This window comes from Ranitomeya imitator, chromosome 3, assembly GCF_032444005.1.
Source record: "Ranitomeya imitator isolate aRanImi1 chromosome 3, aRanImi1.pri, whole genome shotgun sequence".
Lineage (NCBI taxonomy): Eukaryota > Metazoa > Chordata > Amphibia > Anura > Dendrobatidae > Ranitomeya > Ranitomeya imitator.
The window spans coordinates 248,400,177-248,427,600 of record NC_091284.1 but is presented as its reverse complement, the minus strand read 5'-3'; the positions used below and the strand labels follow the sequence as shown (position 1 = coordinate 248,427,600).

Sequence of the window (27,424 nt, the reverse complement as noted above, 5' to 3'; positions counted from 1 at the left end):
GTGGGTCGCCCTGTTCAATATGTCTGCAGTTTGAGATCAGTGGCTTAAAGGCATTCAACCCTTTCTTCGGCGCTCTTTGGGGCCCATTTTTGTGCCAGTTTTATTGTTTTTGTAGCCATTTTTAAGTGTATTCACATCAGAGCACCTCGCTGCATTGTCTTTTATTATTGTGATGCTTACTTTTTGTTGTTAAACCTGTAAAAAAACAGAAAAGAAAAAATTGCCGAATAGCCTAGGGTTCACATTGCATTAGTGCAGTCCGTTCAACGCATATGTTGAACGGACTGCGCTAACGCAAGTGCCGACTTTTGCACAGCGCTAGCGCAGATGGAGCTTCTGCTAGCTCCATCTGCGCTAGCAGTGACGGACCCGGAAACGCTGCAGCCTGCGTCTCGGGTCCGTCACTCAAATGACGGCACATCGCTAGTGCACGCCCATTAAGGGCGTGCGCTAGCGATGCGTCCGACATTGCAGTCTATGGCGGCGTTAACGGACTACGTTACACCGCATTATGCTGTGGTGTAACGTAGTCTGTTAAATGTAGTGCCATAGCGCAATGTGAACCCTTAACTGACGAATAAGAAACCAACTTCAGCCTCGCAGATAAAAGTACATTTCCGACTTTTCACAAAATTCATTAATTACATGTACTTGGTGCAAAAAAACAAACTGGAAGTGAAAACAACTAGTCAAAAAAAAAAAAATTGACTTAAAAATCTCCACATATGACGGGGCCCTCGGGATGCACCTTACCTAATAATATATAGGGTCTCCCATCCTATCACTTTCCTTTCGCATGAATGAATTTTACATGAGGATTGAATAAAAGACACAACCGGTGCCATGTGTGGGGTCTTATAACCACCCTGAGCGCCCCTCCCGCACTATGCCGCTCTCTGTCATCTGAGGTAACGAACACTACAGCTCGTGACCAGCAGCGGTTACCGCCAAAACCTTCTGCTGAGAATCACAGGGCGGTGTGTATATCTGCAATGTGATTGGCTGGAATTCCAGCTACAGTCACGTGAACAGCTGAGCCTGATCGCTCCAAAGTCTGTGAACTGTGAAGCGCAGGGTCTACTCGGTCAGAGTTCAGTGAGCGGCTCAGGTGACGGTCTACTGGGAAGATGATGATTCTCGGCTACTGGGACATACGCGGGGTGAGAGGCCACTACAAGCAATGGCTGCTGCCCTGTGCTAGGACGCCGCTCACACTACTGACTTTTATCCACTTTTTCTTGTAGCTCTGCCATGCGATCCGCCTGCTGCTGGAATACACGGAGGCGCCTTATGAGGAGAAGGTCTATGTGACCGGGGATGGTGAGTTGGGCTCGGAGGGTGGAGGCATACCTCCCAACTTTTGAAGCTGGGGTACTACGGCTACGTTCACATTTGCGTTGCGTCGGGCGCAACCGCGGCGACGCATGCGTCATGCGCCCCTATATTTAACAAGGGGGGTGCATGGACATGCGTTGTGCTGCGTTTTGCGACGCATGCGTTTTTTTTGCCGCAAGCGTACGGCGCAGAGGACGCAGCAAGTTGCATTTTTTTTGCGTCCAAAATTCGGCAAAAAAGAACGCATGCATGCAAAACGCTGCGTTTTAGCGTGCGTTTTGCGTTTGTTTGCGTTGTGCGTTGCGTATCCGATGCAACATCGCACAACGCAAATGTGAACGTAGCCAAAGAGGGACAAAGTTTGCCGCGCGGCCATGCCTCTGGCCACACCCATTCACTAGCCACACCCATATTCACGTCCCAACCACACCCATTTAGCACTGCTGATCACACTGTTCATAAAGAATAATTATAAACAAATAATATGGCCACACAGTGCTCCATACTGTATAATGGCCACACATGATGCTCCATACTGTATAATGGCCACACATGATGCTCCATACTGTATAATGACCGCATATGATGCTCCATACTGTATAATAGCCACACATGATGCTCCATACTGTATAATGGCCACACATGATGCTCCATACTGTATAATGGCCACACATGATGCTCCATACTGTATAATGACCGCACATGATGCTCCATACTGTATAATGACCGCACATGATGCTCCATACTGTATAATAGCCGCACATGATGCCCCATACTGTATAATGGCCACACATGATGCCCCATACTGTATAATGGCCGCACATGATGCTCCATACTGTATAATGGCCGCACATGATGCTCCATACTGTATAATGACCGCACATGATGCTCCATACTGTATAATGGCCGCACATGATGCTCCATACTGTATAATGGCCGCACATGATGCTCCATACTGTATAATGGCCGCACATGATGCTCCATACTGTATAATGGCCGCACATGATGCTCCATACTGTATAATGGCCGCACATGATGCTCCATACTGTATAATGGCCACACATGATGCTCCATACTGTATAATGGCCACACATGATGCTCCATACTGTATAATGGCCACACATGATGCTCCATACTGTATAATGGCCACACATGATGCTCCATACTGTATAATGGCCACACATGATGCTCCATACTGTATAATGGCCACACATGATGCTCCATACTGTATAATGGCCACACATGATGCTCCATACTGTATAATGGCCGCACATGATGCTCCATACTGTATAATGGCCGCACATGATGCTCCATAATATATAATAGCCACACATGATGCTCCATACTGTATAATGACCGCACATGATGCTCCATATTGTATATTGGCAGCACATGATACTTCATACCGTATAATGGCCACACATAGCTACTCCTACACACGCTGCGCTCTGTAAACTTTGCACACACGGCTCCGCTCCGTACACACGGTTCCACTCCATACATCTCATACACACACGGCTCCGCTCTGTACACCTCGTACACATTCAGCTCCGCTCCATACACCTCATACACACACGGCTCCTCTCCATACATCTCGTACACACGGCACTACTCCGTACACCTCGTACACACACGGCTCCGCTCTATACACATTGCACACGCTGCTCCGCTCCGTATACCTTGTACACGCATGGCTCTGCTCCGCACACGTGGCTCTGCTCCGTACACCTCGTACCCACGCGGCTCTGCTCCGTACACCTCGTACACACGCGTCTCTGCTCCGTACACCTCGTACACACGTGGCTCCGCTCCGTACACCTGTCACATGCTGCTTCGCTCCGTCCGCCTCGTACACACGCGGCTGCTCTCCGTCCGCCTCGTACACACGCGGCTGCGCTCCGTCCGCCTCGTACACACGCGGCTGCGCTCCGTCCGCCTCGTACACACGCGGCTGCGCTCCGTCCGCCTCGTACACACGCGGCTGCGCTCCGTCCGCCTCGTACACACGCGGCTGCGCTCCGTCCGCCTCGTACACACGCGGCTGCGCTCCGTCCGCCTCGTACACACGCGGCTGCGCTCCGTCCGCCTCGTACACACGCGGCTGCGCTCCGTCCGCCTCGTACACACGCGGCTGACCTCACACCACACACACTTACCCTACTCCGGCGCCCATGGCAACTAGCAGAGTCCTGTACAAGGATGTCCTCCCGATCATGTGACCCCTGACTCCTCCCATCCTGTGACCTCATCACAGGTCCTGTGCGCACAGAGCAGCCATCATGTGGTTTGCTGCTGTGCGGGCCGGGTGCAGGGACTCGGAGCTCTCAGCTGACCGGATAATATCACATGCCTCCCAACCAGTGCGGGACAATTAATGTTCCGCCCGGGATCGCGGGGCTGACTGTCAAAATCAGGACAGTTCCACTGGATCCGGGACGGTTGGGAGGTATGGTGGAGGGCTCAGCCGGGGAGGCAGCCTGTTCATTGTCAGCACTGTTCACACAGGATTACTTGTGGCTCACACGGATTTCCGCTGTAGATCTGTACACGGATTATCTTCATTGTAATCTGAGGCGCAGCGTGGGATAACAGACCATAACAGACCATTGTTATGACCTGGTGGTCAGGACAATAATGGACCTGGTGGTTAAGAGCACACGGAATGACCTGATAGTTACTGATAATAAGGACGAGCTCTGGGACGTGGGAACTCTGCTGACCGCAATCCCTAAACCTATCAAACACACTAGAAATAGCCGTGGATTGCGCCTAACGCTCCCTATGCAACTCGGCACAGCCAGAGAAAATAGCTAGCCCTGAAGATAGAAAAATAAAGCCTACCTTGCCTCAGAGAAATTCCCCAAAGGAAAAGCAAGCCCCCCACATATAATGACTGTGAGTAAAGATGAAATAGATTTAGCAAAGTGAGGCCCGACTTACTGAACAGACCGAGGATAGGAAAGGTTACTTTGCGGTCAGCACAAAAACCTACAAAAAGACCACGCAGAGGGCGCAAAAAGACCCTCCGCACCGACTCACGGTGCGGAGGCGCTCCCTCTGCGTCCCAGAGCTTCCAGCAAGCAAGACAACAAATTAAATAGCAAGCTGGACAGAAAAATTGAAAACCAAAGAAATACAAGCTGGAACTTAGCTTCTGATGGGAAGACAGGTCACAAGAACGATCCAGGAGTGAACTAGACCAATACTGGAACATTGACAGGTGGCCTGGAGCAAAGATCTAAGTGGAGTTAAATAGAGCAGCAGCTAACGAATTAACCTCGTCACCTGTGGAAGGAAACTCAGAAACACCCACCAGAGGAAGTCCATGGACAGAACCAGCCGATATACCATTCATGACCACAGGAGGGAGCCCGACAACAGAATTCACAACAGTACCCCCCCCTTGAGGAGGGGTCACTGAACCCTTACCAGAGCCCCCAGGCCGACCAGGATGAGCCAAATGAAAGGCACGAACCAGATCGGCAGCATGAACATCAGAGGCAAAAACCCAGGAATTATCTTCCTGACCATAACCCTTCCACTTGACCAGGTACTGGAGTTTCCGTCTCGAAACACGAGAATCCAAAATCTTCTCCACCACATACTCCAACTCCCCCTCAACTAACATCGGGGCAGGAGGATCAACGGATGGAACCACAGGCGCCACGTATCTCCGCAATAACGACCTATGGAACACATTATGGATGGCAAAAGAAGCAGGAAGGGCCAAACGAAATGGCACAGGATTGATAACCTCAGAAATCTTATACGGACCAATGAAACGAGGCTTAAACTTAGGAGAGGAAACCTTCATAGGAACATAACGAGACGACAACCAAACCAAATCCCCAACACGAAGTCGTGGACCCACACAGCGCCGGCGGTTAGCGAAACATTGAGCCTTCTCCTGGGACAATGTCAAATTGTCCACCACATGAGTCCAAATCTGCTGCAACCTATCCACCACAGTATCTACACCAGGACAGTTTGAAGACTCAACCTGCCCTGAAGAGAAACGAGGATGGAAACCAGAATTGCAGAAAAACGGCGAAACCAAAGTAGCCGAGCTGGCCCGATTATTAAGGGCAAACTCAGCCAACGGCAAAAAGGACACCCAATCATCCTGATCAGCAGAAACAAAGCATCTCAGATATGTTTCCAAAGTTTGATTAGTTCGTTCGGTTTGGCCATTTGTCTGAGGATGGAAAGCCGAGGAAAACGACAAATCAATGCCCATCCTAGCACAAAAGGATCGCCAAAACCTTGAAACAAACTGGGAACCTCTGTCAGAAACGATGTTCTCCGGGATACCATGTAAACGAACCACATGCTGGAAAAATAATGGCACCAAATCAGAGGAGAAAGGCAATTTAGACAAAGGTACCAAATGGACCATCTTAGAAAAGCGATCACAAACCACCCAAATGACAGACATCTTTTGAGAGACGGGGAGATCCGAAATAAAATCCATAGAAATATGCGTCCAGGGCCTCTTCGGGACCGGCAAGGGCAAAAGCAACCCACTGGCACGAGAACAGCAGGGCTTAGCCCGAGCACAAGTCCCACAGGACTGCACAAAAGAACGCACATCCCGCGACAAAGACGGCCACCAGAAGGATCTAGCCACCAAATCTCTGGTACCAAAGATTCCAGGATGCCCAGCCAACACTGAACAATGAATCTCAGAGATAACTCTACTAGTCCATCAGGGACAAACAGTTTCTCCGCTGGGCAACGGTCAGGTCTATCAGCCCTCACATTCTTAGAGCCCGGAAGGTACGAAACCACAAAATCAAAACGGGAGAAAAATAACGACCATCGAGCCTGTCTCGGATTCAACCGTTTAGCAGACTCAAGATAAGTCAAATTCTTGTGATCTGTCAAGACCACCACGCGATGCTTGGCTCCTTCCAGCCAATGACGCCACTCCTCGAATGCCCACTTCATGGCCAACAATTCACGATTGCCAACATCATAGTTACGCTCAGCAGGCGAAAACTTTCTAGAAAAGAAAGCACATGGCTTCATCACCGAGCCATCAGAACTTCTTTGTGACAGAACAGCCCCTGCTCCAATCTCAGAAGCATCAACCTCAACCTGAAACGGGAGTGAAACATCTGGCTGGCACAACACAGGGGCAGAAGAAAAACGACGCTTCAACTCCTGAAAAGCCTCTACAGCCGCAGAAGACCAATTGACCACATCAGCACCCTTCTTGGTCAAATCAGTCAACGGTTTAGCAACAGTAGAAAAATTAGCAATGAAGCGCCGATAAAAATTAGCAAAGCCCAGGAACTTTTGCAGGCTCTTCACAGATGTCGGCTGAGTCCAATCGTAAATGGCCTGGACTTTAACAGGGTCCATCTCGATAGTAGAAGGGGAAAAAATGAACCCCAAAAATGAAACCTTCTGAACTCCAAAGAGACACTTTGACCCCTTCACAAACAAGGAATTCGCACGAAGGACCTGGAACACCATTCTGACCTGCTTCACATGAGACTCCTAATCATCCGAAAAGACCAAAATATCATCCAAATACACAATCAGGAATTTATCCAGGTACTCTCGGAAGATGTCATGCATAAAGGACTGAAATACTGATGGAGCATTGGAAAGCCCGAATGGCATAACCAGGTACTCAAAATGGCCCTCGGGCGTATTAAATGCTGTTTTCCATTCATCACCCTGTTTAATACGCACAAGATTATACACCCCTCGAAGATCTATCTTGGTGAACCAACTAGCCCCCTTAATCCGAGCAAACAAATCAGACAGCAGCGGCAAAGGATACTGAAATTTGACAGTAATTTTATTAAGAAGGCGGTAATCAATACAAGGTCTCAAAGAACCATCCTTCTTGGCCACAAAAAAAAAACCTGCTCCTAACGGTGATGACGACGGGCGAATATGGCCTTTCTCCAAGGATTCCTTTATATAACTCCACATAGCGGCGTGTTCTGGCACAGATAAGTTGAACAATCGGCCCTTAGGAAACTTACTACGAGGAATCAAATTAATTGCACAATCGCAATCCCTATGAGGAGGTAGGGCACTGGCTTTGGGCTCATCAAATACATCCCGATAATCCGACAAAAACTCTGGAACTTCAGAAGGAGTGGAAGACGAAATAGGCAAAAATGGAACATCACCATGTACCCCCTGGCAACCCCAGCTGGACACAGACATAGATTTCCAGTCCAATACTGGATTATGAACCTGTAGCCATGGCAACCCCAAAACGACCACATCATGCAGATTATGCAACACCAGAAAGCGGATATCCTCCTGATGTGCAGGAGCCATGCACATGGTCAATTGGGTCCAATACTGAGGCTTATTCTTGGCCAAAGGCGTAGCATCAATTCCTCTCAATGGAATAGGATACTGCAAGGGCTCCAAGAAAAAACCACAGCGCCTAGCATACTCCAAGTCCATCAAATTCAGGGCAGCGCCTGAATCCACAAATGCCATAACATAATAGGATGACAAAGAGCAAATCAGAGTAACAGACAATAGAAATTTAGACCGTACCGTACCAATGGTAGCAGACCTAGCGAACCGCTTAGTGCGCTTATGACAATCGGAGATAGCATGAGTGGAATCACCACAGTAAAAATAGCCCATTCCGACGTCTGTGTTCTTGCCGTTCAGCTCTGGTCAAAGTCCTATCACATTGCATAGGCTCAGGCCCATGCTCAGATAGTACCGCCAAATGGTGCACCGCTTTACGCTCACGCAAGCGTCGATCGATCTGAATGGCCAAGGACATAGACTCATTCAGACCAGAAGGCATGGGAAACCCCACCATGACATCCTTAAGGGCTTCAGAGAGACCCTTTCTGAAGATTGATAATGAACCTGCTCATTAACCCCTTCATGACCTTGGGATTTTTCGTTTTTCCGTGTTCGTTTTTCACTCCCCTCCTTCCCAGAGCCATAACTTTTTTATTTTTCCGTCAATTTGGCCATGTGAGGGCTTATTTTTTGCGGGACGAGTTGTACTTTTGAACGACATCATTGGTTTTAGCATGTCGTGTAATAGAAAACGGGAAAAAAATTCCAAGTGCGGTGAAATTGCAAAAAAAGTGCAATCCCACACTTGTTTTTTGTTTGGCTTTTTTGCTAGGTTCACTAAATGCTAAAACTGACCTGCCATTATGATTCTCCAGGTCAGTACGAGTTCATAGACACCTAACATGACTAGGTTATTTTTTACCTAAGTGGTGAAAAAAAATTCCAAACTTTGCTAAAAAAAAAATAAAAAAAATTGCGCCATTTTCCGATACTTGTAGCGTCTCCATTTTTCATGATCTGGGGTCGGTTGAGGGCTTATTTTATGCGTGCCGAGATGACGTTTTAATGATAGCATTTTGGTGCAGATACGTTCTTTTGATCGCCCGTTATTGCATTTTAATGCATTGTCGCGGCAACTAAAAAAACGTAATTCTGGCGTTTCGCATTTTTTTTCTCGCTACGCCGTTTAGTGATCAGGTTAATGCTTTTTTTTTAATTGATAGATCGGGCGATTCTGAGCGCGGCGATACCAAATGTGTAGATTTTGATTTTTTTTTTTTTTTTATTCATTTATTTTGATTGGGGCGAGAGGGGGGTGATTTAAACTTTTATATTTTTTTTTATTTTTTTCACTTTTTTTTTTTACTTTTACTTTTGCCATGCTTCAATAGCCTCCATGGGAGGCTAGAAGGAGGCACAACGTGATCGGCTCTGCTACATAGCAGCGATCATCAGATCGCTGCTATGTAGCAGAATTGCAGGTGTGCTGTGAGTGCCGACCACAGGGTGGCGCTCACAGCTGCCGGGGATCTCAAGGACCTCTATGGTTACTATTCTGAAGCATCGCCGACCCCCGATCATGTGACGGGGGTCGGCGATGCGATCATTTCCGGCCGCCCGGCCGGAAGCGGTAGTTAAATGCCGCTGTCTGCGTTTGACAGCGGCATTTAACTAGTTAATAGGTGCGGGCAGATCGCGATTCTGCCCGCGCCTATTACGGGCACATGTCAGCTGTTCAAAACAGCTGACATGTCCCGGCTTTGATGCGGGCTCACCGCGGAGCCCTGCATCAAAGCAGGGGATCTGACCTCGGACGTACTATCCCGTCCGAGGTCAGAAGGGGGTTAATTTTGCATTTTTTTTTTTCGCGGTTTTCCCACTGTCTAATGCATTGGGAAATGTCTGGAAAAAAACGCGCAAAAACCGCGTCAAAACCGCGCAAAAAAAACGCATGCGGAAATCTGGCAGAAATGTCCGGATTTTCACAGGAATTTTCTGCATGAATTCCTGAACGTGTGCACATAGCTTAACAGTGTATCTTAAACCAGTGTGAGGTATCCAAAGCAAGGCCGATTTCTTACCTAATTGGCGTTAGTAAGATGTACGGTCCATACGCTTACTTCCATAAGCACGGGTGGTGGGCGAATACTAATGCTTGGTGCTCCGGTCCAAGTATAACCGGTGTCTGCCGTGCAGAGCCAGAAGACGCCCCGGCCGGCGGCGTGACTGGATGCGGGAAAAAACTGGAGAATAAGGCGGCCACTAGTGGCAAAATATATAATATACAATACAAGTATAAGGGGTATACACATAATATACGGTAGTTATGAATGTTATTTTGTGTGTTCACACATCTGCGGAGTTCCTCTTGTGCTCTTGTGCTCTGAAAACAACTGATGTGGAGAGAGGAGCCGCCCTTTTTATCTTGAAGGTTTCCGGTCCTTGCAGGTCGGATCCCCTCTCTTGTGGTGCCGTCATGGTTACGAAAAAACACATTACCGATAAGTAATATCCGTGTTTCTTCCATATTCCTGTAAAGCACCTGAAGTGTTAATAAACTTAAATGTGGTTTTGAGGGGGTGCAGTTTTTAGAATGGTATCACTTTTTTGGTATTTTCTGTCATAGGACCTTCAAAGTCACTTCATATGTAATGTGGTCCCTTTCTTAAAAACAAAAAATCCGGTTTTGTAGATTTTGTTGGAAAAATGAGAAATTGCTGATTTTAAACTTTGAACCCTTATGACTTCATAACAAAAAATTGTTTAAAAAATGATGGAGATGTAGACATGTGGCAAATGTTTCTTATTTTGTGTGGTATAATTTTATTTAAGGGCGTAAAAATGTAAAGTTTGAAAATTGCAACATTTTCAAATAGTCATATTCATTGTTTTTTTTGTTGTTGTTGTTTTTTTCCATAAATAAATATACGCAAATGCTATCCACCAAAATTTACCACTAGCATGTAGTACAGTGTTACAAAAATACAATCTCAGAATCACTGGGATCTGTGGAAGCGTTCCAGAGTTAAGGTACCGTCACATTTAGCGACGCTGCAGCGATATAGACAACGATGCCGATCGCTGCAGCGTCGCTGTTTAGGTCGTTGTGTGGTCGCTGGAGAGCTGTCACACAGACAGCTCTCCAGCGACCAACGATGCCGAAGTCCCCGGGTAACCAGGGTAAACATCGGGTTACTAAGCGCAGGGCCGCGCTTAGTAACCCGATGTTTACCCTGGTTACCATTGTAAAAGTTAAAAAAAAAAATGACGTGACGTCATGACATCACCGCTGTGCTCTGCTTTACGGCCGGCCGGCCGGCCGTTGCTGACACAGTGCAGGGAAGCTGACGCCGGGGGACAGACACCGGAATGTACCGTAAGTATGTACTGTGTTTTTTTTTTTTTTAACTTTTACAATGGTAACCAGGGTAAACATTGTGTTACTAAGCGCAGCCCTGTGCTTAGTAACCCGATGTTTACCCTGGTTACCAGTGAACACATCGCTGGATCGGCGTCACACACGCCGATCCAGCGATGACAGCGGGTGATCAGCGACCAAAAAAAAGGTCCTGATCATTCCCAGCGACCAACGATCTCCCAGCAGGGGCCTGATCGTTGGTCGCTGTCACGCGTAACGATTTAGTTAACGAGATCGTTGCTACGTCACAAAAAGCAACGATATCGTTAACGAAATTATGTGTGAAGGTACCTTTAATCCCTCAAAGTGACACTGGTCAGATGTGGGGGGAAAAAAATTTGGCCTGGTCAAAATTAGCTCCGTCACTAAGGAGTTAAATGGAAAAAACAAAACACAAGTTGTACACATTGTGCAGTTCCATTTTTGTTGGAGACAGCAGTGATCCCCCAACATTTTCAGACAATCTGAAGGTGAGGAGTGACATCAGATACATGCGAGAAGATACAGCCCACTATTACTGCGTCACAATGTGAGCTTGCACTACACTAGGTTATCACGAAAAATGACAGCACCAGCTTCCTTAGTCACTCTAAATAACTTGCTTTACATTTCTTCAATTAATTATTTGTTTGACAGATTTACACATTCCCACTTATGGGGTTTTGTATAGTCAAAACATATGCCATGTCTCATTACACACCGTGCTAACATGTATGAGGACCGCATACATGTAAAAACGAGATACTGTCTCTCGCTCAACAATTTGAGCAAAGTTTCCCACGCAGGTCTGACGTAGTCCAGCAATTCCCACGACCCTCCTTAAATCCTGCCTTGGTAATTGTGGACAGCATAATCGGGGTTCTCACCCGCTTGCAACTTAAAATATTAAGGCGCTCCAGTTAAGAATATTGATTGCATTCTTGCCAATTTAATCCTGTGTTCGTTCAGTGGCATGTGTCCCCGTCCCCCCCCCCCCCCATAGAAAGCCATGAGTAAGTGCTAAAACACAGGTATCCTGTTTTGCTACGTTTAGTGGAAGAATGCAGGTACAGCAGTTTGTGAAACACATTTATTTTTATGATATCATTTTTATTTTAGTTTTATTTCTCCCTCCCTCACACACGTTTAAACCATAATGTCTTGGTGTCCTCACCTGAGAATGGCGATTTAGGATTAGTTCAGTTTAATTAAATTAGTGATGTGTGTAAAGTAAATGGTGTCCCACAAAGTCAGTTCTCTGGTTATTTATTTTTGAGCAATTCAACTCCCACCCTGTTAAATTTAGGCTATGTGCACACGTAGAAAATGTGGTGCAGAATTTTCTGCACTAAATCTGCATCTCCTGGCAGAATCCGCAGGTGCATTTTTTTTGTGCGTGTTTTTTGTGCAGTTTTCGTGCCGATTTTACCAATGGATTTCTATAATGGAGGGGTGCAGAAACTCTGCAGAACTGCACAAAAGAAGTGACATGCACTTCTTTGAAATCTGCAGCGTTTCTGCGCGGATTTTTCTGCGCCATGTGCACAGCTTTTTTTTTCACATTGATTTACATTGTATTGTAAATCACAGTGCAGTTCTGCAGCGTTTCTGCTGCAGAAAAATCTGCTGCAGTTCTGCACTAAATCTGCATCGTGTGCACATTCTTTTTTTTGTTTAGAATAGTCTCACTTTTTTATTTATTTTTTTTTTCCCCCCAGTAAATTATCAAATTGTTTTTTTTTTTTTTTCTTTCTAAAATTGTGTTATGGTTTCATGTATGTCATTGGTGACTTAAAACCTTGCATTGTTCATTCTTCTGTGCAGGGCTGTGGAGTCGTGCATAAAATTGCCCAACTCTGACTATATATATTTTAAAAAAAGAAAAAAATGTATGTGTGTATATTATTCATTCAATGCTGTGTGTGCTGAACTTATTTTTTTGAAAATTTGGGTACGTTGTGAAATGTTCTGTTCCTAATCTAAGGATCTAAGTGTTTAGTAGATGAATCTGTGCTGCACTTTATGTACATGCTCATTAGTGAGGGAGTGCTGTCGAGTCTGAGTCGTAAGTCAAGGAAATTGAGGAGCTGGAGTCGGTGGTTTGGCTTACTGACTCCACGGCCCTGCTTCTGCGGTGGAAGGAAAGCTGAACTTTGTGAGTCTGCAAAACGCAGCCAAAACCACAGCTTCTTTACTGCCAAGAGAGCAGGTTTTGCCTGCAGAGAAAAACGCCGCAAAATCCCAATATGCGACCATAGACTTTTAAGAGTGCTTTTTAATATGCAAAGGGCCTAATGGACACATGTACACATCATGTTTTTGGGGCCTCGGTCTGGCACTGAATCTCCATAGCTCCAAGTGATCTACTGAGATTCTACTGTGGAAGCAGATAGAACTACAGTACTTCTTTCTATGAAACCACTTAGACATCGCAGTTTCCTTTTGCTGTTGGCCTTTTATTTTGTGATTTTTGGTTTTACCGACAGGACTTGTCTGAAAAACTTAAGTTTGCACCATTGGGGTTTATTCACTTGCATTAGATTTTATATTAGATATTCCTGGTCGGCTGAATGCACTTTTTGCATAAACAGATTTGTTTTGTTTTTTTATGACCACATTATGGCTGTGATTCAAGCATAGTCTGGCCTTACATAGTTTATGCAATGTATCTACCACCTACTTTGGTCTCTGTCTTGAAGCTAATACTCTGTTTTCCCCATACAGACCCATACTATGACAGGAGTCAATGGCTTGATGAGAAGGAGAAGCTGGGCTTGGACTTTCCAAATGTATGTGAACTTATGGAAGGGATATCATTATTTCTAAGTGCAACTTGGTAATTGGGGATTTATTTCATGGGAATAGTAACAGAAATGTTGTATTTTACATCTTTGCTGGCTTTAATACCAATTTTGTATTACGCAGCTGCCTTACCTTTTTGATGGAGACATTAAGCTGACACAGAGTAACACTATTATGCGCTACATTGCTCGCAAACATGGATTATGTGAGTATAAGTACTTCTAGTTTATTAAACGTAGACTAAAACCTCTTGAAACAAAAAGCAAAAGTTCAGAGTTCCTAGTTTTGCTCAATATCTTTTGCTTGTGGGTTTTTCTTTTCTCCCTGTTTAGGGGAAGAACGTTATTAAACTTTATTATTTAAAAACTCACAACAGTGATAAAAACATTAGCTGAGCATTTTCTATTCAGGTGCATGGTATCAACTGTCACACTTGACACACTGGATCTCCAGCTTTTCTTCACTACCGTATAAGCCGACCCCCCCCCCCTTAATTTTGCCACAAAAAAAACGGGAAATCTTAATGACTCGAGTATAAGTCTAGGGTGGGAAATGCAGCAGCTACTGGAAAATTTCAAAAATAAAAATAGATACCAATAAAAGTAAAATTGAGACATCAGTAGGTTAAGTGTTTTTGAATATCCATATTGAATCAGGAGCCCCATATAATTCTCCATACAGTTTATGATGGGCTCCATAAGATGCTCCATATTAAAATATGCCCCGTATAATGCTGCACAAATGTTGATTATGACCCCTTAAGATGCTCCATACAGACATTTGTCCCATATAATGCTGCACATGGCCCCATGAGATGCTCCATACAGATATTTGCCCCATATAATGCTGCACATGGCCCCATAAGATGCTCCATACAGATATTTGCCCCGTACAATGCTCCACAAATGTTGACTATGACCCAATAGGATGCTCTATACAGATATTTGTCCCCATATAATGCTGCACATGGCCCTATACAGATGCCCCAGACAGATATTTGCCCCCCTATAATGCTGCACATGGCCCTATACAGATGCCCCATACAGATATTTGCTCCCATATGATGCTGCACATGGCCACATAAGATGCTCCACACAGATATTTGCCCCCATATCATGCTGCACATGGCCACATAAGATGCCCCATACAGATATTTGCCCCCATATCATGCTGCACATGGCCACATAAGATGCCCCATACAGATATTTGCCCCCATATAATGCTGCACATGGCCACATAAGATGCTCCATACAGATATTTGCCCCATATGCTGTTGCTGCGATTAAAAAAATTACATACTCACCTCTCACCTTTCCCGTTCCGCCGCTGTCTTCCCATCCTCTGCGCCGACGTTCAGGAAGAGGGCGGCGTGCACTAATCGCGTCACCCCGCCCTCTGACCTGAGCGTCACTGCGGAAGACACAGTGGCGCCGACGGTGGAACGAGGAGCAGGTGAGTATCGCGCACTGCCCCGTCTGTTATGGCTGGCAATCAGGCAACACAGCGTGCAGTAATCAGCGCACATACAGAGATCTGGCAATAACCAAAAACAATAGGACGAGCTCTGAGACGTGGAATCTCTGTAGACTGCAGTACCTGATCTATCCTCACACAACTGTAAGCAGCAGTGGATTGCGCCTATCAACTACCTATGCAACTCGGCACTGCCTGAGGAGCTGACTAGCCTGAAGATAGAAATACAAGCCTGACTTACCTCAGAGAAATACCCCAAAGGAATAGGCAGCCCCCCACATATAATGACTGTTAGCAAGATGAAAAGACAAACGTAGGAATGAAATAGATTCAGCAAAGTGAGGCCCGATATTCTAGACAGAGTGAGGATAGCAAAGAGAACTATGCAGTCTACAAAAAACCCTAAAACGAAAACCACGCAAAGGGGCAAAAAGACCCACCGTGCCGAACTAACAGCACGGCGGAGCACCCCTTTGCTTCTCAGAGCTTCCAGCAAAAGTTAATAGCAAGCTGGACAGAAAAAAACAGAAAACAAACTAGAAGCACTTATCTAGCAGAGCAGCAGGCCCAAGGAAAGATGCAGTAGCTCAGATCCAACACTGGAACATTGACAAGGAGCAAGGAAGACAGACTCAGGTGGAGCTAAATAGCAAGGCAGCCAACGAGCTCACCAAAACACCTGAGGGAGGAAGCCCAGAGACTGCAATACCACTTGTGACCACAGAAGTGAACTCAGCCACAGAATTCACAACAGTACCCCCCCCTTGAGGAGGGGTCACCGAACCCTCACCAGAACCCCCAGGCCGACCAGGATGAGCCACATGAAAGGCACGAACAAGATCTGGGGCATGGACATCAGAGGCAAAAACCCAGGAATTATCTTCCTGAGCATAACCCTTCCATTTGACCAGATACTGGAGTTTCCGTCTAGAGACACGAGAATCCAAAATCTTCTCCACAATATACTCCAATTCCCCCTCCACCAAAACAGGGGCAGGAGGCTCCACAGATGGAACCATAGGTGCCACGTATCTCCTCAACAACGACCTATGGAATACATTATGTATGGAAAAGGAGTCTGGGAGGGTCAGACGAAAAGACACCGGATTGAGAATCTCAGAAATCCTATACGGACCAATAAAACGAGGTTTAAATTTAGGAGAGGAAACCTTCATAGGTATATGACGAGAAGATAACCAAACCAGATCCCCAACACGAAGTCGGGGTCCCACACGGCGTCTGCGATTAGCGAAAAGCTGAGCCTTCTCCTGGGACAAGGTCAAATTGTCCACTACCTGAGTCCAGATCTGCTGCAACCTGTCCACCACATAATCCACACCAGGACAGTCCGAAGACTCAACCTGTCCTGAAGAGAAACGAGGATGGAACCCAGAATTGCAGAAAAATGGAGAGACCAAGGTAGCCGAGCTGGCCCGATTATTAAGGGCGAACTCAGCCAACGGCAAAAATGACACCCAATCATCCTGGTCAGCGGAAACAAAACATCTCAGATATGTTTCCAAGGTCTGATTGGTTCGTTCGGTCTGGCCATTAGTCTGAGGATGGAAGGCCGAGGAAAAAGATAGGTCAATGCCCATCCTACCACAAAAGGCTCGCCAGAACCTCGAGACAAACTGGGAACCTCTGTCAGAAACAATATTCTCAGGAATGCCATGTAAACGAACCACATGCTGGAAGAACAAAGGCACCAAATCAGAGGAGGAAGGCAATTTAACCAAGGGCACCAGATGGACCATTTTAGAAAAGCGATCACAGACCACCCAAATGACCGACATTTTTTGAGAAACGGGAAGGTCAGAAATGAAATCCATCGAAATATGTGTCCAAGGCCTCTTCGGGACCGGCAAGGGCAAAAGCAACCCACTGGCACGTGAACAGCAGGGCTTAGCCCTAGCACAAATTCCACAGGACTGCACAAAAGCACGCACATCCCGTGACAGAGATGGCCACCAGAAGGATCTAGCAACCAACTCCCTGGTACCAAAGATTCCTGGATGACCGGCCAGCACCGAACAATGAAGTTCAGAGATAACTTTACTAGTCCACCTATCAGGGACGAACAGTTTCTCGGCCGGACAACGATCAGGTTTATTAGCCTGAAATTTCTGCAACACTCTCCGCAAATCAGGGGAGATGGCAGACACAATGACTCCTTCCTTGAGGATACTCGCCGGCTCAGATAACCCCGGAGAGTCGGGCACAAAACTCCTAGACAGAGCATCCGCCTTCACATTTTTAGAGCCCGGAAGGTATGAAATCACAAAATCAAAACGAGCAAAAAATAACGACCAACGGGCCTGTCTAGGATTCAAGCGCTTGGCAGACTCAAGATAAGTAAGGTTCTCATGATCAGTCAAAACCACCACGCGATGCTTAGCACCCTCAAGCCAATGACGCCACTCCTCGAATGCCCACTTCATGGCCAGCAACTCTCGGTTGCCCACATCATAATTACGCTCAGCAGCAGAAAATTTCCTGGAAAAGAAAGCACATGGTTTGAACACTGAGCAACCAGAACCTCTCTGTGACAAAACCGCCCCTGCACCAATCTCAGAAGCATCAACCTCGACCTGGAACGGAAGAGAAACATCAGGTTGACACAACACAGGGGCACAGCAAAAACGACGCTTCAACTCCTGAAAAGCTTCCACGGCAGCAGAAGACCAATTAACCAAATCAGCACCCTTCTTGGTCAAATCGGTCAATGGTCTGGCAATGCTAGAAAAATTACAGATGAAGCGACGATAAAAATTAGCAAAGCCCAGGAATTTCTGCAGACTTTTTAGAGATGTCGGCTGAGTCCAATCCTGGATGGCCTGAACCTTAACCGGATCCATCTCGATAGTAGAAGGGGAAAAGATGAACCCCAAAAATGAAACTTTCTGCACACCGAAGAGACACTTTGATCCCTTCACGAACAAGGAATTAGCACGCAGTACCTGGAAAACCATTCTGACTTGCTTCACATGAGACTCCCAATCATCTGAGAAGATCAAAATGTCATCCAAGTAAACAATCAAGAATTTATCCAGATACTCACGGAAAATGTCATGCATAAAAGACTGAAAAACAGATGGAGCATTGGCAAGTCCGAACGGCATCACCAGATACTCAAAATGACCCTCGGGCGTATTAAATGCCGTTTTCCATTCATCTCCCTGCCTGATTCTCACCAGATTATACGCACCACGAAGATCAATCTTAGTAAACCAACTAGCCCCCTTAATCCGAGCAAACAAGTCAGAAATCAATGGCAAGGGATACTGAAACTTAACAGTGATCTTATTAAGAAGGCGGTAATCAATACACGGTCTTAGCGAACCATCCTTCTTGGCTACAAAAAAGAACCCTGCTCCCAATGGTGACGACGATGGGCGAATATGTCCCTTCTCCAGGGACTCCTTCACATAACTGCGCATAGCGGTGTGTTCAGGTACGGACAAATTAAATAAACGACCCTTAGGGAATTTACTACCAGGAATCAAATCGATAGCACAATCACAATTCCTATGCGGAGGTAGGGCATCAGACTTGGACTCTTCAAATACATCCTGAAAGTCCGACAAGAACTCTGGGATGTCAGAAGGAATGGATGACGAAATAGACAAAAATGGAACATCACCATGTACTCCCTGACAACCCCAGCTGGTTACCGACATAGAGTTCCAATCCAATACTGGATTATGGGTTTGTAGCCATGGCAACCCCAACACGACCACATCATGCAAATTATGCAGTACCAAAAAGCGAATAACTTCCTGATGTGCAGGAGCCATGCACATGGTCAGCTGGGCCCAGTACTGAGGCTTATTCTTGGCCAAAGGTGTAGCATCAATTCCTCTCAACGGAATAGGACACCGCAAAGGCTCCAAGAAAAATCCACAACGTTTAGCATAATCCAAATCCATCAGATTCAGGGCAGCGCCTGAATCCACAAACGCCATGACAGAATATGATGACAAAGAGCACATTAAGGTAATGGACAAAAGGAATTTGGACTGTACAGTACCAATAACGGCAGAGCTATCGAACCGCCTAGTGCGTTTAGGACAATTAGAAATAGCATGAGTAGAATCACCACAATAGAAACACAGTCTGTTCAGACGTCTGTGTTCGTGCCGTTCTACTTTAGTCATAGTCCTGTCGCACTGCATAGGCTCAGGCTTACTCTCAGACAATACCGCCAGATGGTGCACAGATTTACGCTCGCGCAAGCGACGACCGATCTGAATGGCCAAGGACATAGACTCATTCAAACCAGCAGGCATAGGAAATCCCACCATTACATCCTTAAGAGCTTCAGAGAGACCCTTTCTGAACAAAGCCGCTAGTGCAGATTCATTCCACAGAGTGAGTACTGACAATTTCCTAAATTTCTGACAATATACTTCTACATCATCCTGACCCTGGCATAAAGCCAGCAGATTTTTCTCAGCTTGATCCACTGAATTAGGCTCATCGTAAAGCAATCCCAGCGCCTGGAAAAATGCATCAACATTACTCAATGCAGAATCTCCTGGTGCAAGAGAAAACGCCCAGTCCTGTGGGTCGCCGCGCAAAAAAGAAATAATAATCAAAACCTGTTGAATAGGATTACCAGAAGAATGAGGTTTCAAGGCCAAAAATAGCTTACAATTATTTCTGAAGCTCAGGAACTTAGTTCTGTCACCAAAAAACAAATCAGGAATCGGAATTCTTGGTTCTAGCATCGATTTCTGATCAATAGTATCTTGAATCTTTTGTACATTTACAACGAGATTATCCATTGAGGAGCACAGAGCCTGAATATCCATGTCCACAGCTGTGTCCTGAAGCACTCTAATGTCTAGGGGAAAAAAAAGACTGAAGACAGAGCTAAGAAAAAAAAAATGATGTCAGGATTTCTTTTTTCCCTCTATTGGAAATCATTGAAGGGCTCCTTGTACTGTTATGGCTGGCAATCAGGCAACACAGCGTGCAGTAATCAGCGCACATACAGAGATCTGGCAATAACCAAAAACAATAGGACGAGCTCTGAGACGTGGAATCTCTGTAGACTGCAGTACCTGATCTATCCTCACACAACTGTAAGCAGCAGTGGATTGCGCCTATCAACTACCTATGCAACTCGGCACTGCCTGAGGAGCTGACTAGCCTGAAGATAGAAATACAAGCCTGACTTACCTCAGAGAAATACCCCAAAGGAATAGGCAGCCCCCCACATATAATGACTGTTAGCAAGATGAAAAGACAAACGTAGGAATGAAATAGATTCAGCAAAGTGAGGCCCGATATTCTAGACAGAGTGAGGATAGCAAAGAGAACTATGCAGTCTACAAAAAACCCTAAAACGAAAACCACGCAAAGGGGCAAAAAGACCCACCGTGCCGAACTAACAGCACGGCGGAGCACCCCTTTGCTTCTCAGAGCTTCCAGCAAAAGTTAATAGCAAGCTGGACAGAAAAAAACAGAAAACAAACTAGAAGCACTTATCTAGCAGAGCAGCAGGCCCAAGGAAAGATGCAGTAGCTCAGATCCAACACTGGAACATTGACAAGGAGCAAGGAAGACAGACTCAGGTGGAGCTAAATAGCAAGGCAGCCAACGAGCTCACCAAAACACCTGAGGGAGGAAGCCCAGAGACTGCAATACCACTTGTGACCACAGAAGTGAACTCAGCCACAGAATTCACAACACCCGTCATGCTTACCTGCTCCTGGCGCCGTCGCTGCACGACTGTTCCCCGGCGCCGCATTTTCTTCCTGTAGTGAGCGGTCACAGTTACCGCTCATTACAGTAATGAATATGCGGCTCCACCTCTATGGGAGGTGGCGCCGCATATTAATTACTGTAATGAGCGGTACCATGTGACCGCTCACTACAGGAAGAAGTTGCAGTGCTGGAAGAAGCAGGGACGTGCAGGGACTGCGCCAGGAGTAGGGGAGTATAATTAGACAGCCCTCGCTCCCCCTTCCCCCTCCCCTGCCGACCCCTGGGTATGACTCGCGTATAAGCCGAGAGGGGGACTTTCAGCCCAAAAAAGTGGGCTGAAAATCTCGGGTTATACTCGAGTACATACGGTATGTTCCCCTCTTATCGCTCTCAGACTCCGTTCTCCACTGTTGCTCTTCACTGTATCTTTTGCCGGCATTTCTTCCCCGACTCCCCCCTTTCCCCTCTTTCCCTTTTTGTTGGGGTTCCTCAGAATTCAGTCCTAGGCCTGCTCCTATTCTCTCTACACCGCACCTATTGGACAAGCCATTAACAGATTTGGTTTCCAGTATCCTCTCTATGCTGATAACTCCCAATTAAGTAACATTTAATGATGATATAATAAAATGGCTAATTGACCACCATCTTTCTCTGATCGCCCATGACGGCACCACGGAGAGAGGGGATCCGCCCACCAAGGACAGGAAACCTACGGATAAAAAGGCGGTACCACTCTCCTGCATCAGTTGGTTTCCTGTCCTTGATGGGAGACCTACGGACTTACCAGTCGTCGTTGGAATTCCGGGGCCAACCAGTCCGATTCAGGCAGCTGGGGTCCCTCTGCCTCGGCTAGGGTGGTGACCCGAAGCGCCTCCGCTGGGAGCCAGTGGGCCGACAGGGTGTGCGGGGGAGGTGACAAGGAGTTCGCGGTCACCTCCCCAGGTAAGATGCAGCAGCGGCAACATCCAGGGGGGTCCCTCTGTGGTTGCGGGAGGTGCGGCGTGGCCCTCCCCTAGCACGCGTCAGCCTGCACACTGCACGCCATCGGGTATGCAGAGCCACGCAGTAGGGTCTGCATAGGACCGGGGGTGCCGGTCAGCAGCGCCATATCTGCACTCCGGGCGGCCATCTTGTGAGTAGGGCGCATGCCCGGAGTTGCGCTGGTCTCGCGAGACGCTGGGCGCCGTCGGCTGAGCGCTACTGCGCAGGCGTCGCCGATAGGTCACTTGGGCGTTCCAAAGGCGCCGCAGAAGCGTCTGCGCAGGCGTCGCCAAAAGATAGGTCGCTTGGGCGTTCCAAAGGCAGAAGCGTCTGCGCAGGCGCCGGCGTTCGGCGCTCCTCGCCGTCGGCTAAGCGCTACTGCGCAGGCGCCGGAAGGAAAGCGGCGGGAGCTTTAAAATGGGGGATTTACTTCCTCTCAGCGGCTCTGCAGTTTATCAGCAAGAGCCTTAGGAGCTACTAATCGTCGCAGCATCAGGCGCAGCCAGCGTTATTGGCAGCAGACCAGCAGCAGTATGAGCGACCCGGCGTCTCCCCTGCCTGGATCACCTCCACCTACAGCATCGCCTCAGCAGCAGCAAAAAAGGCGACAGCAGAAAAGTTACCAGGACACCGGCAAAGAACGCCAAAGGTCTCAACACAGCAAGGAGTCCAACACGGCGTCGGGGGAAAAAGCCAGAGGCTGAGAATCCCCAACCGGTATTTATGGGTCCTGGAGGTGGTAAGTTGATCTTCGTGAAAGTTAGAGACAGTAAGATTATTATTTGTCTCTTTTAGGGGAGGAAAAGCGTAGGTAAAACAAAGCACAAAGCCTGTGCCATCTGTAAAGAGGATCTTCCACCCGCATGGGAGAAGCAGCTATGCAATTCCTGCATACAGCAAACAGTATCTGAAAGCCTGCCCGGGTTTGCAACAGATCTTAAAAACCTGATTAAAGAACAGGTGGAAGACACCTTTAGATCCCTAAAAAGAGGAAAAAAACGGAGAAGGACCAGACACAGGTCCCCGTCCCCAGTCTCTAAATCTGACAGCGATAGTGCGAGTTCAGCATCCTCCGACTCCTCCTCCTCATCCTCATCATCCACTTCTTCCTCAGGAGGTCACAATTGTTTCCCGCTAGAGGACACTGATGGCCTCATAAAGGCAGTGAGGAGTACTATGGGACTAGTAGACTCCCACCCCAAAAAGTCAGCACAAGACATCATGTTTGGGGGATTAGAACAAAAAAAGAGAAGAGCTTTTCCGCTTAACGAAGCAATTGCAGCGTTAATTAAAAAGGAATGGAAAAAACCCATGAAAAAGACTCTCCTAACCCCAAAAAGGAAATACCCCTTCGAGGATGAATCCTGTTCCTTTTGGGAAAAAGCCCCCAAATTAGATGTAGCAATAGCCAAAGCATCAAAGAAATTCGCTCTCCCGTTTGAGGACATGGGGGTCCTAAAAGACCCTATGGACAAGAAGGCTGACGCCTTCCTCAAGGGCTCTTGGGAGTCAGCGGGAGGAGGCCTGAAACCAGCAGTGGCAGCAGCTTGCACATCCCGCTCCCTAATGATCTGGTTAAATCAACTAGAGGGTCAATTAAAAGGGAAAACCTCCCGAGACTCGATGCTGAAAACATTACCTGTAATAAGGGGAGCGGCGGCTTTTCTGGCTGACGCCTCAGCAGACTCTATCAGGTTAGCCGCCAGGTCAGCAGTGTTCGCTAATGCGGCCAGGCGTGCCCTCTGGCTTAAAAATTGGCCTGGCGATCTGCAAACAAAAACAAAACTATGTACTATCCCCTGCGAAGGGGAGTTTTTGTTCGGTTCCACATTAGATGACATCCTGGAAAAAGCCGGGGACAAGAAAAAGTCCTTTCCCTCCCTTGGTCTCCCCTCTTACCGGAAGCCCTTTCGGAACAAGAGGTTTTTCCGCAAGAACCCTGGGAGAGGCCAGGGAAAGTGGGAGGATAAGAGGAACAAAAACAAGGGGTTCATCTTTAACAAAAACCCCAGTGATAACAAGAAACCCTCTCAATGAAGGTTCGCCCCAGGTGGGAGGGAGGTTATCTCTCTTTCTTCCAGCCTGGAAAAAGATTACCTCCAGTCAATGGATTCTGAACATTATAGAATCAGGCCTGAGGCTGACATTCAAAAGATGCCCCCGTCCCTCTTTTATGATGACATCCATAAGATCTTCGGCAGAAGAACAGCTGGCTCTGGAAAACGAGGTCATCGAGTTAGTAAAAAAGGGTGTACTCCTGGAGGTTCCCCCACAAGAAAGAGGGCAAGGGTACTATTCCCCTCTATTCCTGAGGAAGAAACCAGACGGTTCCTTCAGGACTATTATAAATCTAAAGAAATTAAACGATTTCCTGGAGGTTCAAGCATTCAAGATGGAAACGATAGTCATCTATCAAGATGTTGTTTCCCCAATGCTTCATGGTGGTCCTGGACTTAAAGGACGCATATTATCACGTCCCAATACACAAGGATCACCAGAGATTCCTCAGGATGGCAGTTCACATCAGGGGAGTCCTAAAACACTTCCAGTTTTCAGCTCTACCATTTGGTCTTGCCATAGCTCCGAGAGTTTTCACAAAGCTGATAGCGGAGGTAATGGCTCACCTCAGAGAAGAAAATACCCTAATCGTTCCATATCTGGACGATTTCTTGGTGATAGGCTCCTCCCCGCAACATTGCGAGGATCAACTGGCAATAGTGATGCATTCTCTGAAGGAATTGGGCTGGCTAATAAACATGGGAAAGTCCAGACTAATGCCTTCTCAGGTCCAGGAGTACCTGGGTCTCACTCTAGACTCCAAAAAGATGGAATGTCGTCTCCCGGAGTACAAGATACAAAAACTAAAAAGTTTAGTATCGAGAACCCAATCTCTCCCCTCCATAACACTCCGTCAGGCCATGTCCCTCTTAGGCTCTATGACCTCTTGCATCCCTGCAGTCCAGTGGGCCCAATTACATTCAAGAGAACTTCAATGGCAGATATTGTCGGAGCAAATCCATCTAGGAAAGAATTTAGGAGGGCAGTTATCTCTATCTCCTCGCACAAATCACTCTCTGACATGGTGGAGATCGCAGAAAAATCTTTCCCAGGGAGTCCCGTGGGTAATTCAGATCTCGAAAGTCCTGACTACGGATGCAAGCCCTTCAGGGTGGGGGGCTCATCTGGGCGACCTAGTAACCCAGGGCACTTGGTCTCCATCCACAGTCAACAAATCCTCCAACATGAAGGAGCTCCTTGCAGTAAAATTTGCCCTTCAGGAATTCTTGGGGGTCCTTCACTCTCACCATGTAAGAGTAATGTCGGACAATCGGGTGGTAGTATCTTACCTAAATCACCAGGGGGGTACCCGTTCCAAAAATCTAATGGAGGTGACCAATTCAATCCTGCAAATAGCCGAGAGCAACCTCTTATCCCTAACAAGCTTACACATAAGGGGAGTGGACAACTACAAAGCAGACTTCCTCAGTCGGTCCAGTCTAAAACAGGGAGAATGGGAACTAAATCAGGCGATATTCACCCAGATCACAGAAAGATGGGGCGTTCCCAAAATAGATCTCTTTGCGAGTCATCTAAACAAAAAAGTAACCTCCTTTTGCTCCCTATCTCCCCTGGGGAACCCTGTAGCTGTGGACGCCTTCCTGATATCTTGGGGTCACCATCTGGTCTATGCCTTTCCTCCTCTTATTCTGATTCCAGCAGTGCTGAGGAAGATTCGGGAGGACGGGGCGCTGGTCATCTTAATTGCCCCGTTCTGGCCGAAGAGGCCTTGGTTCTCATGGATGAGGAAGTTATCAATATCAGACCCTTGGGTATTACCAGACCTCCAAGATCTGTTGTCACAGGGCCCAGTCTGTCATCCGCAGGTCAAGAACTTGCACTTGACAGCTTGGCTCTTGAAAGGAAATTACTAGAAAGCAGGGGGTTCTCTCCGGGCTTGATCTCAACTCTGTTACAAAGTAGGAAGCCTGTTACAACAAGACAGTATGGCAAGATATGGAAAAAGTTTCTGTCATCATCAGGTGCAAAAATAGGGAAAGAAATTCCCCTTAATTCCATATTAGAGTTCCTACAAAACGGGTTGGAGATGGGTTTAGCCACTAACACCCTAAAAGTTCACGTGGCAGCTTTGGGAGCCCTATTCAATTTTGATTTAGCCTCAAATAGGTGGGTCGCTAGATTCATCAGGGCGGCAGGAAGATCAAGGCCTCTTCCAGTAAAAGTTGTTCCTCAGTGGGACTTAAACTTGGTCCTTAAAGCCCTGACTAATTCTCCATTTGAGCCATTACACGAATCTACAATAAAAAATCTATCCCTCAAAACAGCTCTATTAGTCGCCCTCACTTCGGCCCGCAGGGTTAGCGATTTACAGGCTCTCTCAGCTAACCCTCCCTACACACAATTCCTAGAGGATAGGGTCATTTTAAAAACAGACCCAGCATATCTCCCAAAAGTGGCTTCAAAATTTCACAGGTCTCAAGAGATATCTCTCCCCTCCTTCTGTCCCAATCCTAAAAATAAGGAGGAACAAACATTACATACACTAGATGTAAGAAAATGTCTCTTACACTACCTAGAAGTCACTAGAGAGAGTAGGGAGGATTCCTCTCTGTTTGTGTTTCCAGGGTCCCCGGAAGGGGAAAAAAGCATCTAAAGCCACCATAGCAAGATGGATCACAGACGCCATCAGTCTATCATACTCAGCAAGTGGGATGTCCGTTCCCCGGGAGGTTAAGGCTCACTCAACAAGAGCAGTAGCGACTTCCTGGGCGGAGAAGGCCGGAGCTTCCATAGACCAGATATGTAGAGCTGCTACCTGGTCCTCACCATCCACATTCTATAGGCACTATAGATTGGACCTAATCTCCTCTTCAGACCTTACTTTCGGTAAAAGGGTTCTGGAGGCGGTGGTCCCTCCCTGAATGCACTATCTATGCAATTCTCTCCGTGGTGCCGTCATGGGCGATCAGAGAAAAATATAGTTCTTACCGATAACGGTATTTCTCTGAGCCCATGACGGCACCCGTACATTCCCTCCCTTCACTTGTGGGTGCGCACATCAAAATAGTGCCATAGTCTACTCATAGTGTTAATAGTCACGCGGTATCTAGTTATGATAAACAGTTAAAATTTAACAAATGTGTAGTAGTCTCCCATCGTTCTCTATGTAAAACAACTGATGCAGGAGAGTGGTACCGCCTTTTTATCCGTAGGTTTCCTGTCCTTGGTGGGCGGATCCCCTCTCTCCGTGGTGCCGTCATGGGCTCAGAGAAATACCGTTATCGGTAAGGACTATATTTTTTGTGTACAGACGATCCACATTTCGTCCTGATAATAATCTGGCATAGATTTTATAGTGGATGCCAAAAATGTGAAAAGACACTGGTATATAGTAAAAAGGATGGATAGTGG

The 27,424-nt window shown here is 46.9% G+C and overlaps 1 protein-coding gene across 1 annotated transcript in view; it reads left to right on the top strand.

The window, feature by feature from the left end:
• Nucleotides 1-1,015: 1,015 nt before the first annotated feature.
• LOC138669669 (glutathione S-transferase Mu 4-like) overlaps nucleotides 1,016-27,424 on the top strand; it is a 71,143-nt gene continuing 44,734 nt past the window's right edge. The window contains exons 1-4 of the mRNA XM_069756333.1: nucleotides 1,016-1,160; nucleotides 1,245-1,320; nucleotides 13,751-13,815; nucleotides 13,952-14,033. Of these exons, the coding sequence (XP_069612434.1) occupies nucleotides 1,128-1,160; nucleotides 1,245-1,320; nucleotides 13,751-13,815; nucleotides 13,952-14,033 (256 nt within the window). The 5' untranslated portion in view covers nucleotides 1,016-1,127. The remainder of the gene's footprint in view (nucleotides 1,161-1,244; nucleotides 1,321-13,750; nucleotides 13,816-13,951; nucleotides 14,034-27,424) is intronic.